Genomic DNA, 11,837 nt, shown 5'->3' with positions numbered 1-11,837 from the left:
GTGCCACCCCCACCGCTGCCGGCACCGCCTCCCGGCGTGCCCCCACCACCCATCATGCCCCCACTGCCCCTCTTCCCGCCAGGCCTGTTCCCCATGATGCAGGTGGACATGAGCCACGTGCTAGGTGGCCAGTGGGGAGGCATGCCCATGTCCTTCCAGATGCAGACGCAGATGCTCAGCCGTCTGATGACGGGCCAGGGCGCATGCCCCTACCCGCCCTTCGCCGCGTCGGCTGGCCTGCAGTTCGTCAACCTGCCGCCCTACCGGGGCCCCTTCACCCTCAACAACACGGGGCCAGGCCGCGGGCAACCCTGGCCACCCCTGCCAAAGTTTGACCCATCAGTGCCGCCGCCCGGCTACGTGCCCCGGCAGGAGGACCCACACAAGGCCACGGTGGATGGTGTCCTGCTGGTGGTGCTCAAGGAACTCAAGGCCACCATGAAGCGTGACCTGAACCGCAAGATGGTGGAGGTGGTGGCCTTTCGGGCCTTTGACGAGTGGTGGGGCAAGAAGGAACGTATGGCCAAGGTGTGTGGGCACCGGGAGGCGGGTGGGCACAGGGTACCCAGCCAGCCACCCCTTCCAAGCCGTGTCAACCAGTACTGGAAAAGTCCTCGCACCCTCCACTGGGGTGCTGTGGGCTGTAGCGGCCCAGAGCTCCGTGTAGATACTGCATGTGTGTGTTTTCCTGAAGTTCCTTCCATCCTCCTAGTCCATGGCACTCTTGCCCCCGAGGGACACTGTCCTACTGCATTCAGTAGGTGCTGTCTTTATTTTATCCCACATGTCACAAGCCAGTTGAATTCAGGAAGACCCAGGGGTGTCAGGCTAGAGTGGTGGTGTGGAGGGATCTCACAGGCCGATCTTCAGGACAAGGACCCCCGAGGCTTGCCTCCCGAGGGGTCTCCGGGTGCACAAACCTTTCGTGAGGACCACTGGCTCCTCCAGCGAGTCAGGAGCTCGACCCAAACCCGGCCAAGCAGCCCTTCTGGGAGGAGCCTGCCCTTCCCTCCCGAGAGTGGCTGTGCTCTTACTCCAGTGGCCTTCAGGTTAACAGCCCATTGAGGGGGTGCTGTGCCCCCAGGGCTCCGACATGGCTAACAGTAGAACCTCAGTCCTGTTTCTCTCGCCCTGGCGACAGCGTCACACGTTGGCCACGTCTGGTGTCCCATCAAGTGCAGCTGGAGTGGAGCTGGTCCCATTTTGCAGAAGGGGAGACTGAGGGCAGGGCAAAGCGTGGAATCGGTTCCGGGGCCATGCAGGGAATGGTGTGGCTGCTGGTGCTGAGCTGCAGGCGTGTGGCTCCAGGGTAACCAGTGACCGTCTCCACTGTTCCGTGTCCTAGGCTTCGCTGACTCCCGTGAAGTCAGGTGACCACAAGGACGAGGACCGCCCGAAGCCCAAAGACCGCATTGCCTCGTGCCTGCTGGAGTCATGGGGCAAGGGCGAGGGCCTGGGCTACGAGGGCCTGGGGCTGGGCATCGGGCTGCGCGGGGCCATCCGCCTGCCCTCCTTCAAGGTCAAGAGGAAGGAACCACCAGACACAGCCTCAGCTGGTGACCAGAAGCGGCTACGGCCCTCGGCCTCTGTGGATGAGGAGGACGAAGGTGTGTCCCCTGGCCCCTCGCTGGGCAATGCACCCGCTCCTCTCACCCCTCAGCTCAGCTCTGACGGCCCTTCTCCCCCAGAGTTGGACCGGGACCGAGACATGCCAGATGCCTCTTGCGAGCTTGCCAAGCGAGACCCCAAGGGCGTGGGCATGCGGCGGCGGCCAGCGCGGCCCCTGGAGCTGGACAGCGGCGGGGAGGAGGACGAGAAGGAGTCACTGTCCGTGTCCTCCTCGGCCTCCTCGTCCTCGGCCTCGTCCACCACGTCGCCCTCCTCCTCAGCCTCAGACAAGGAGGAGGAGGGGCAGGAGAGCACCGAGGAGGAGGGGGAGGGGGGCGAAGAGGAAGAGGTCGGGGAAGAGGAGGAGGAGGAGGAGGAGGAGGAGGAGGGCGGCCCCAGGAGCCCCATCTCCTCGTCGTCAACCTCGTCCACATCAGAGAAGGTACACAGCGGGCGCCGAGGCCTTGGGAACCGGCGGGGCCAGCTCGGAGGCTGACCTGTCCCCAACTCCTCCCTGTTCCCAGGAGGACGACGGTGATGAGCCGGACAGCGATGACCGGGAAGAGTCTGACGAGGAAGACACAGCCCGGTCGCAGGCCAGTGGGAAGGAAGAGCTGGACTCGGAAGAAGGTGAGTGGGCCGGGCGGCGCACCCCATGTGCACCCATGGTGGGTGGAGCAGCAAGTGACCCCGTGTCTGTCCCCCACCCAGAGGGGACCGTGAGCGCCGCCACCTCCAAGGCAGACGTGGAATCATCCAGCGAGAGTTCCGAGTCTTCAGGGTTCGAGTCCAGCTCAGAGTCTTCGTCCTCGTCCTCAGAAGATGAAGAGGAGGAGGAAGATGAGGAGGAGGAAGGCGAGGAGGAGGAAGGGGAGGAGGAGGTGACTGAGGACAGCGTGGCTCCTCCTGCCCCAGGAGACTTGGCAGAGGACCTGGAAGAAGAGCTGCTGGCCACAGAGACAGCTGTAACAGGTTCCCTGGGCCTGGAAGAGGACATGGACATCCAGGTGGAGGACGAAGTCCCCGAAGAGCCAGTGCCCACAGGGGAAGAACCTCCTTTGCCTCCAGCCATCAGGGAGCCCCCAGCAGAGCCAGGCCCAGAGCAGGAAGGAGCCGTGCAACTGTCTCCAGAACCCACCGATGGGGAGATGGCAGCCCGGTCCCCGTTGTCTCCTGAGCACACCCCAGGTAAACCCCACAGCTCTGGAGAGGAGGGCAGCAGGTGCCCACCCCAGCAGGACGAGCGCCAGCTTACCTGGGTCGGTCACTTAACCCTCCCAAGGCTTTCCTCCTCTAAAATGGGGCCATTCAGGTCACGGGGTCTAGTGCGGTGCTGTAGAATGTGCCAGGAACCACCTCAGGAGAACAGCGCCAGCACGTCCCTCAAGTCCATGGCCGTCCTGAGGCCCGCCCTCAGACTCCTGTTCCCATGAGATGCCTCTGTAAAGGCAGTGGGTGTCACAGTCAGTTGATGGCAGAGACACCACACCCATCATCCTGGGGAGGTCTCACACAGCACAGGAAAGAGGCCAATGCCTGGATCCAACAGAGCTTAGCGCAGTGATATGGGTCCTGTGCCCAGCGGGATGCCAAGCCACGCCTGACCTGGCCAAACTTGATGTGGCCAGTGCAACTTGGGGGCTGAATTCAGAGTATGATGTGACTTGAATTTGTTTGAATTTAAATACCTCCCTGTAGCTAGCACAGACCACTGATGGCGTCCTTCTAAGGAGAAAAAAAAGTTTTTGTTGTTTTATTCTGGGATACTTTGTCAGGGAACCACAAGTCTCTGATTATTGATGGAAGTACTTGTTATGTATCATGTGTATTCCCGAGAATCTTGATGGTGTAGTGGTTAGAATACTTGGCTACTAATCTCAAGACTGACGGTTCAAATCCACCAGGTGCTCCCCAGGAGAAAGCTGGGGCTGTTGATTCCCAGGCACATGGGAGACAGCACCTCCAGGGCCAGGATATATTGGAATTGACCAACAGCAGTAGGTTTGATTTGCTACATCCTTGGCACTGATTCTGGCACTGACATTACACAGAAAAAGACCTGCTCCGTGAAGCTAGTACACGGCCAGCGGGCAGGAAGTAACAGATAACTGCTGGGGGGGATTTTCTGAGGCTCTCCTAAGTCCGCAGACAGGCGAGGCCCACAGAAGCTCTTCTCAGGCCCCTGCCCCACGCTCTCTGAGGAGCACCCCTCATTTTCCTGGGTTCACGTCACTGTGCGGACATGGCTTTGTGCACCCACTGCAGGCTTGTAGCGCTGCCGCGCCACGCTCGTCTGTGGGCGCTGCTGGGCCCGAGCAGGTGCACACGCTGTGTCTGTGTCACGTCGTGGTCGTTCTTGCTCTGGGTAACTACTCCCCGGGATGCTTTTATGCACTTAGATGATACAAACTCAAACCATTAAAGGCCGAGTGGGCCGGGCTCCTGGAGAGCCCTCTGTGAGTCCCCACGGCTGTGAGTGACAGGCAGGCTCACTCATTGTTCTCTCTGAAAGCAGCTGATGGATTCAAACCACCCACCTTGTAGTTAGCAAGCCCAGCTTTCCCCCCACAGGACACAAGGGCCCTTGTTTAATTGTTGTTGGGGAGTACTGTCGATTCAGAACTGACCCACAGCTGACCCTCCGGTGCGATTTCAGGGACAGTTAATTGCGTGGGAAGAGATTGTCCATCTGTCTCCAGCAGAGCAGCTGGTGGATTCAAACCACGTTCCTTTGAGTTGGCAGCCCTACTCCTTACCCCCAGTGCTCCTATGTTGAAAAGATTGCAACGTAATGTCAGTACAGCTTTTAAATGCACTGGGAAACAAACCCAAGCATGGGTGTGATGCTCAACGGACCGAATCCAAACCGGCAGCGTTTCTGAGCCGGCCTGTGTTCTGTGGTCGTTCATAAAGCTCCTACTGTGTGTGTCACTAGTCCGGGTGCTGGGTGGACCTGTGGGTGTGGCTTAGAAGGACGTTGTCCCAGGGTGGTGTGGGCCCTGCATGGACAGAGGGTAGCCGTGTCTGCATCGGTTAACGATGTTTTTTTCTCTCTGTCCTCTCAGTAGAAGATGTCTTGGACACAGAGGCTGAGCCACCGGCAGTGCCGTCCTCACCTCCACAGCCACCATTGCCACACCCTCGGCCCCCACGACCACCGAGCCCACCACCAGAGCCGGAAGCCCCAGCACCCCCACAGCCCCCGGTCTCTCTGGAGCCTCCCCCTGAGGAGCAGCCCCCACGCACGCCGGGCCTCTGTGGGAGTCTGGCCAAATCACAGAGCACAGAGACCGTGCCGGCCACGCCGGGCAGGGAGCCTCCGCTGTCGGGGGGCAGCGGCAGCCTGTCTCTCAGCTCCCCTCAGGTGCCCGGCAGCCCCTTCTCCTACCCAGCTGCGTCCCCCTGCCTAAGCAGTGGAGGCCTCCCTCGGACGCCGGGCCGGGACTTCAGCTTCACACCCACCTTCCCCGAGCCCGGTGGACCCCTGCTCCTGCCTGTCTGCCCCTTGCCCGCTGGCCAGCGGGATGAGCGGGCTGGGCCATTGACCTCCCCGGTGCTCCTGGAGGCAGGGCTGCCGCTGCCGCTGCCCCTGCCGCTGCCCCTGCCGCTGGCATTGCCTGTCCCCGTCCTGCGGGCCCAGACGCGGGCCCCTGCCCCGTTGCCACCCCTGCTGCCGGCCCCACTGGCCCCTTGCCCGCCCCCCATCAAGAGGAAGCCGGGCCGGCCCCGGCGGTCCCCGCCGGCAGTGCTCTCCCTGGATGGACCGTTGGTCCGACCGCCCGGAGCTGCCCTGAGCAGGGACCTTCTTCTTCTGCCGGGCCAGCCCCAAACCCCCGTCTTCCCCAGCACCCATGACCCCCGGGCCGTGACCTTGGACTTCCGGAACACAGGAATCCCAGCCCCTCCACCACCCCTCCCACCCCAGCCCCTGCTGCCCCCACCCCTGCTGCCTGTGGAACCCACCAAGCTGCCCTTCAAGGAGCTGGAGAACCAGTGGCCTGCCGAGGCCATCTCCCTGGGCTCTCGAGGCCGTGATGAGGCCACTGAGGACGACGTGGAGCTGGCCAAGACACGGGGACCCTGGCGCCGGCCGCCCAAGAAGCGCCATGAGGACCTGGTGGCCACCTCGGTCTCGCCCGAGCTCTCACCGCCGCAGCCGCTCTTCCGGCCCCGCTCGGAGTTCGAGGAGATGACCATCCTGTACGACATTTGGAACGGTGGCATCGACGAGGAAGATATCCGCTACCTGTGTGTCACCTACGAGCGGCTGCTGCAGCAAGACAACGGCATGGACTGGCTCAACGACACCCTCTGGGTTTACCACCCTCATATCCTGCTCACTGGAGGGGCGTCCAGGCTCCAGCCCACCCCCGGGGGGTCTCTGTCTCCTGGTCCCGGGTGATGGTGGAGAAGAGTTGTTCTCTGCTGAGCACTTTGGGGGGGTGGCCCACAAGAGATAGGGAGGCACCTGTGTGCTCACAGTTTGACCCCACTTGCCCCGGAAGCAGTGCTCACAGCTCAGTGGGGTAGCAGCTGGTCTCAGTCTTCACTGTGCATTGGAGGTGACTGAGACTCAGGGGTTGAGTACCTTGTCCTGTCACACAGCTCTTAAGTGGAAGAGCTGAGCTTTGAATCTGGGCATTGGTGTCCCCAGAGATGGAATGGTTAACCACCGTGCTGTCCTGGGCTTGTTACCATGCCGCACGAAGTCAGAGCTGCCACCATCCCTCCCCATTGTGTTACCCATGAGTCAGGAGCACGTGATACCTTCATTCAGGGGGAACCATTAGCACCCCCAGTTTAAGGGGAGCTCTGGTGGCCTAGTGGCAAGAAGCTGCACTGCAATCCCAGAGGAACACGGTTCAAATCCACCAGATGCTCTGCCGGAGAAGGAGGCGCAATATCCTCCTGTACCAGTCAGATCTGATTTGACGGTACACGCACACAAAATAATAATAAAAAAAAAAAATTAAATAAAAAAAAAATACCCAGTTTAAGACAGGGAAACTGAGGCAGAAAACAGATACGAAACATGCCCATGGCTTGGAACCATCTGCAGGCTTCACCCGTGAATGATCACTGGGGGGACATTGACAGTAAGGCCATATAGGAGTCTGGTGGTGGGGAGCCAGCCCATCAGGGTGCATTGCACAGGGACTAAAAGGGGCTCGCGGAGTGCCTGTGTGGCCCTTGACACACGCTCACCCACCAGCCACTCTTCAGCCAAGAGGAAGAAACGGGATGACGGGCTCCGGGAGCACGTGACCGGCTGTGCCCGCAGCGAGGGCTTCTACACCATCGACAAGAAGGACAAGCTTAGATACCTCAACAGCAGCCGGGCCAGCACCGACGAGCCGCCCGCTGACACCCAGGTACCATGTGGGGCGCGGCCAAAGGGGCAGGGACCCAAGGGGTTCACTTGACTGGGTGTTCTAGGCCCTAGTGATGAGAGCAAGAGAGGGGCCAGGGCCTTAGGAATTGAGGCAAGCGTTGACCTTGACCTCTTGGCCATGGAGAGCCACTGAGAGGCTATGGTCAGGGACATGCATGGTTACATTTCAGGAAGGCTCATTCAATACTTTGTGGAAATAATACCTTAATGTGTTTGTTTTCAAAGAAGAGTCACATACCAAATAGAGTTCCTGTTTGACAGTTTCTACGTAAGTTGTTTATTGACAGGAGTTAGGCTTTTAACATTTTCATGAATTATGTTCTAATGGTTATTTTTTTTAAATAATTTTTTTTATTTTAATTGTCATTTTAACAAAAGTTTACAGAAAAGTTAGATTTTCATTCATTGGTTGTTGCATATTTTACCCCCTCTCCCTCCCTTCTCCTTCCCTAAGATGACTTTTTTTTTTTATTTACAAAATTCTAATACAAATTTGAACATATTCTTTCAATTTTCCTCACCCCCTACCCATCAAATTGTACAATCCAATGATTAATCCCCTCTTCCCCCTGTACATCCACATCCCTCTGCTTCCAGCCTCTCCCACCCCTCCTTCTACTCCTATATTTATCCTTGTGGGCCTGACTTAGTTCACTCAGCATAATGCTCTCCAGTCCCTCCCAAGTTAGGTAGTCATTTACAAAGTTGTTGCTCCTGCGTGCTGCATAGTATTCCATTGTATGAATGTACCATAATTTCTCAATCCATTCTTTTATAGTTGGACATTTGGGCTGTTTCCATGTTCTTGCGATGGTGAATAATGCTGCTATGAACATTGGTGTTCAGTTTGTGCCTCAGTTCTCATATTCTCAGGGTATATTCCAAGTATTCTAGTGTGTTGCTATTATTGAGAATATACACAGCAAACCATGTCAGTTGTACAGCTTCATGCCCAGAGTATCACATTCTGAGGACATCCTTGGAGTTGTGCAAGCCTGATCCCGCTGTGGGCATCAGCACAACGCCCCAAGGTCCTTCTCTAATTTTCTGTGCTGATATTGTCACACTGATCCCATGTAGATACATGAAAGCATGCCAGGCTCAAGGCAGACAGTGTTGGGCTTCAGAAGGCTTCAGGGGGTATTTCAGGTTTAAGGTTTAAAGATCTTCCAGGGCAATCCTTTCAAGGGTTCATCCAGATGGCTCCACAAAGTCTGGGTTCCAAGAGAATCTGAAATTCACTCACTCTTTTTTAATTTATCTAGTCTTTCCTGAGCTCCCCCTGTGCACCAGGCCCAGTTCTCGTGGTGCCCGAGTCCACGGGCTGCTTCACAGTCATAGTGCCTGCCCCATAGGCTTCATGGGGCGGGCCATCTCCTCTGTCTCCTGGGGAGTGGCAGGTGGTGGGTTTCCACTGCCAGCTTTCAGTTAGTACTCCAGTGCTTAACCTGCAGCACCACCAGGCCTCCTGCTGTCTGTGATCAAAACTCAGGCCTTGTCCTTATATGCCACTTACATGTTAGCCGGGGACAGGGACAAATCTATTTCCAGAAGAAAATACTATAGAAAACCAAAAAAAAAAATTAAATAGACAGTCAACCCATCTGTTTTCAGTCATGCCTTAGGACATATGCCATATGAGATCAAAAGGGCACCGTCTGCCCAGGGAGAACACTCAGAAGGCAGAATGCTGTGGGGTGGATGTATAGGATGAGTGGAAACTGGAGACACAGGGAGGGAATGGGAAGAGTACGGTTATGGAACAGAAATTGCAGCCAGTGTCATGAAGCATAATATATATGAATTTGCTCTGTAAACTCTTTGAGAGACAAATAAAACCTTTAAAAATAAAATATTTTAAAGGCCAAACATAACAAGAGAGGACTAAGCAAATTGAGAAAGTGATATCCAATGAGTTGCAGGTGACAAGAGGGGGCAGGGACACACAAGGAAAGGCCAAACAGAGTCAGAGCGGGAGGTGGACAGAGGACAGGGCGTCTGCATCCAGGAGGCTCTGGTGGTGAGAATAGGTCGGCAAATAGATGTGTAAGCCCACACTGGCGGCTGTGTAGGCAGCCAGGGTCCAGACGGTCATAGCTGTTCCTGCCAAATATGGGGGTGGTCGGAGCAGGAGCGGGGAAAGTGAGAGATTTAGAATTAATATCCGGCTGGAGAATGGTCTAGGTGTGCAGTGATGAGGAAATTCGGGCAGACAGCTGGGGGATGCTAGGAAGTCATAAAAGGCAGTGTAGGCCCAGTGTGGACTTGGGACCATGCCCTGAACTCACCTCTGAGCACCTTTGTCCTTTCCAAGCCCTGAGAGGGAAGGACGGAGGGTGTGTTTCTTGGGACAACCTGAGTTTCAGGGTTGGTGACCAGGTCAGAAGTCCTGGCAGTTAGAGACAGAGGGATGGAGCTTGGGAGGACTTCATCAGCGTGAAGGTGGTGATTCCAGGGTGGAGGGGCATGGAGGTGGGGAGATGCTGTCCTGGATAATCCACAGATTAGGAGCAGGGTAGAGGGGAAGGAGGCCAGCAGGAGGCTCATGATGAAAGGCTGGAGGGAGAACCCAGGATGGCAAGTCTGAGAGAGACAGGAGCAGGATCCTGGAAGACCCCCACCATATTCTGGCTGAACTGTGGAGGTGCTACCAGAACTTTTAACAGAGGAGTGACACAAAAAGTGGAGAATGATTGCTCTTAAGACAGGAGGAATGTGTGCAGGCACAGAGCAAGCTGAAGTGGGTGCAGATAAAGCCAGAACTAAGGAAACTAGGGGTGCCAGGGACCCTGGGCTTGGAGTGGGGCTACAAGAATGTCAGAGTAGACACTAGGAGCCCAAGATAGACTTGCTCCACCTGCCAGTTCGCCCCCAGCAGCCTTCCAGGCCTCATGTCCACCCCTCTTCCGTGGCAGGGCATGAGCATCCCGGCGCAGCCTCACGCCTCCACTCGGGCAGGCTCAGAACGGCGTTCAGAGCAGCGGCGTCTCCTGTCCTCCTTCACTGGCAGCTGTGACAGTGACCTGCTTAAATTCAACCAGCTCAAGGTGAGGCCGGGCTAGCCCACCCGGGAGAGGCCAGGGTGGCCCTGGGACGCGAGACCAGAGCTCACGTCTCTTTTCCTCCCAGTTCCGGAAGAAGAAGCTCAAATTCTGCAAGAGCCACATCCACGACTGGGGCCTGTTCGCCATGGAGCCCATCGCAGCCGATGAGATGGTCATCGAGTATGTGGGCCAGAACATCCGCCAGGTGGGCCCTCCACAGGGAAAGGAGGTGGTTGGAGTGGAGGGCGGGCAGCCTGAGTGGGTGGGGCCTGATCTGGGCGGGACTTGTGACAGGATGAGAGGGTGGGCCCAGGATCTGGGTGATGCAGCCTGTGTGGGCGGGGCTGGGGACTGAGCAGAACCAGTGACAGGATGAGTGGGTGGGGCAGCCTGAGTGGGCGGGGCCGGGGAACTGAGCAGAACCAGTGACAGGATGAGTGGGCAGGTGGGGCAGCCTGAGTGGGTGGAGCTGGGAACTGAGCAGAACCAGTGACAGGATGAGTGGGCGGGGCTGGGCAACAGCAGAATCAGTGACAGGATGGGGGTGGGGCCAGGATTTGGGCGGGGCAGCCTGAGTGGGTGGAGCTGGGAGCTGAGCAGGACTATTGACAGCATGAGTGGGCGGGGCAGCCGAGTGGGCGGGGCTGGGGAACTGAGCAGGCTCTGTGACGGCATGAGTGGGTGAGGTCAAGATCTGGGCGGGACATGCCCGCAGTGGGCGTGGACTGGGACCTGTGGTAGTGGGTGGGGCCTGTGATGTGGGCGTGGTATCCAAGTGGGCAGGGCTGGGAAGCTGGGTGAGACCTATGATGGTCAGATGAGTGAGTGGGGCAGGTATATGGGCCTGGATATGTGATGGGCAGGGGAAGCTGGTGAGGCTAGGGCAGCGTGGGGGCAGACTCTAAGTGGGTGGAGGCAGGACCGAGGCAGGAGCAGGACGGGTCCAGTGTACTGTGGCGGCGCCTGGTGATTTCACAGGTCGGGTGAGCTGGGAGCAACCAGCCTAATGACTGTCCACTGACAGGTGATCGCCGATATGAGGGAGAAGCGCTATGAGGACGAGGGCATTGGTAGCAGCTATATGTTCCGGGTGGACCATGACACCATCATTGATGCCACCAAGTGTGGCAACTTTGCCCGCTTCATTAATCACAGCTGCAACGTGAGTGACCCCATCATTAGGCTTTGTGATGCATGGAGCCGCCTCTGCCATTAGCTTCAGTTTGCTCATCTGTAAAATCGGTCTGTTGAGATGCTTGCTGCAGAGGCAAGGACTTAAAGGTGTTCTGGTGGCCGTGTGGCTAAAATATTTGTCTGAGATCCTGAAAGTGGGGGGTTCGGGCTCACCAGCCACTCCATGGAGTTGCCTGCCGTCTGCTTCTGTAGAGATCACAGCCTTGGAAATGTGGTGGGCAGCTCCACTCTATTCTGCGGGGTCACTGTGAGTCAGGGTGAGTCAGGATCAGATGGACAGCAGTGGGTTCATCTGGGGCAGGCAGATGAGGAAACCGAGTCCTAGGGTGGTGATGTGGGCCTGGGCTCACCCTGCCCATTCCACACCGGTCAGCATTGGGGCAGGGGCTGGGTCAATGACTCACGTGTCCCTTGCCCGCCCACAGCCCAACTGCTATGCCAAGGTGATCACAGTGGAGTCGCAGAAGAAGATTGTCATCTACTCGAAGCAGCACATCAGCGTCAACGAGGAGATCACCTACGACTACAAGTTCCCCATTGAGGATGTCAAAATCCCCTGCCTCTGCGGCTCCGAAAACTGCCGAGGGACCCTCAACTAA

General features: G+C 57.5%; 1 protein-coding gene across 1 annotated transcript in view; it reads left to right on the top strand.

Annotated features, from left to right (window-relative positions):
• SETD1B (SET domain containing 1B) overlaps positions 1-11,837 on the top strand; it is a 24,383-nt gene extending 12,546 nt beyond the window's left edge. Inside the window, exons 7-18 of the mRNA XM_006894712.1 lie at positions 6-528; positions 1,346-1,607; positions 1,689-1,831; positions 1,907-1,957; positions 2,133-2,238; positions 2,320-2,796; positions 4,677-5,936; positions 6,814-6,980; positions 9,916-10,047; positions 10,130-10,249; positions 11,069-11,206; positions 11,664-11,837. Coding sequence (XP_006894774.1) covers positions 6-528; positions 1,346-1,607; positions 1,689-1,831; positions 1,907-1,957; positions 2,133-2,238; positions 2,320-2,796; positions 4,677-5,936; positions 6,814-6,980; positions 9,916-10,047; positions 10,130-10,249; positions 11,069-11,206; positions 11,664-11,837 — 3,553 coding nt within the window. The remainder of the gene's footprint in view (positions 1-5; positions 529-1,345; positions 1,608-1,688; positions 1,832-1,906; positions 1,958-2,132; positions 2,239-2,319; positions 2,797-4,676; positions 5,937-6,813; positions 6,981-9,915; positions 10,048-10,129; positions 10,250-11,068; positions 11,207-11,663) is intronic.

This window comes from Elephantulus edwardii, unplaced genomic scaffold (genome assembly GCF_000299155.1).
Source record: "Elephantulus edwardii isolate Elephantulus edwardi_28Jun2011 unplaced genomic scaffold, EleEdw1.0 scaffold00148, whole genome shotgun sequence".
Lineage (NCBI taxonomy): Eukaryota > Metazoa > Chordata > Mammalia > Macroscelidea > Macroscelididae > Elephantulus > Elephantulus edwardii.
The sequence above is the reverse complement of the archived record's forward strand: the minus strand, read 5'-3'. Positions and strand labels throughout refer to the sequence as shown.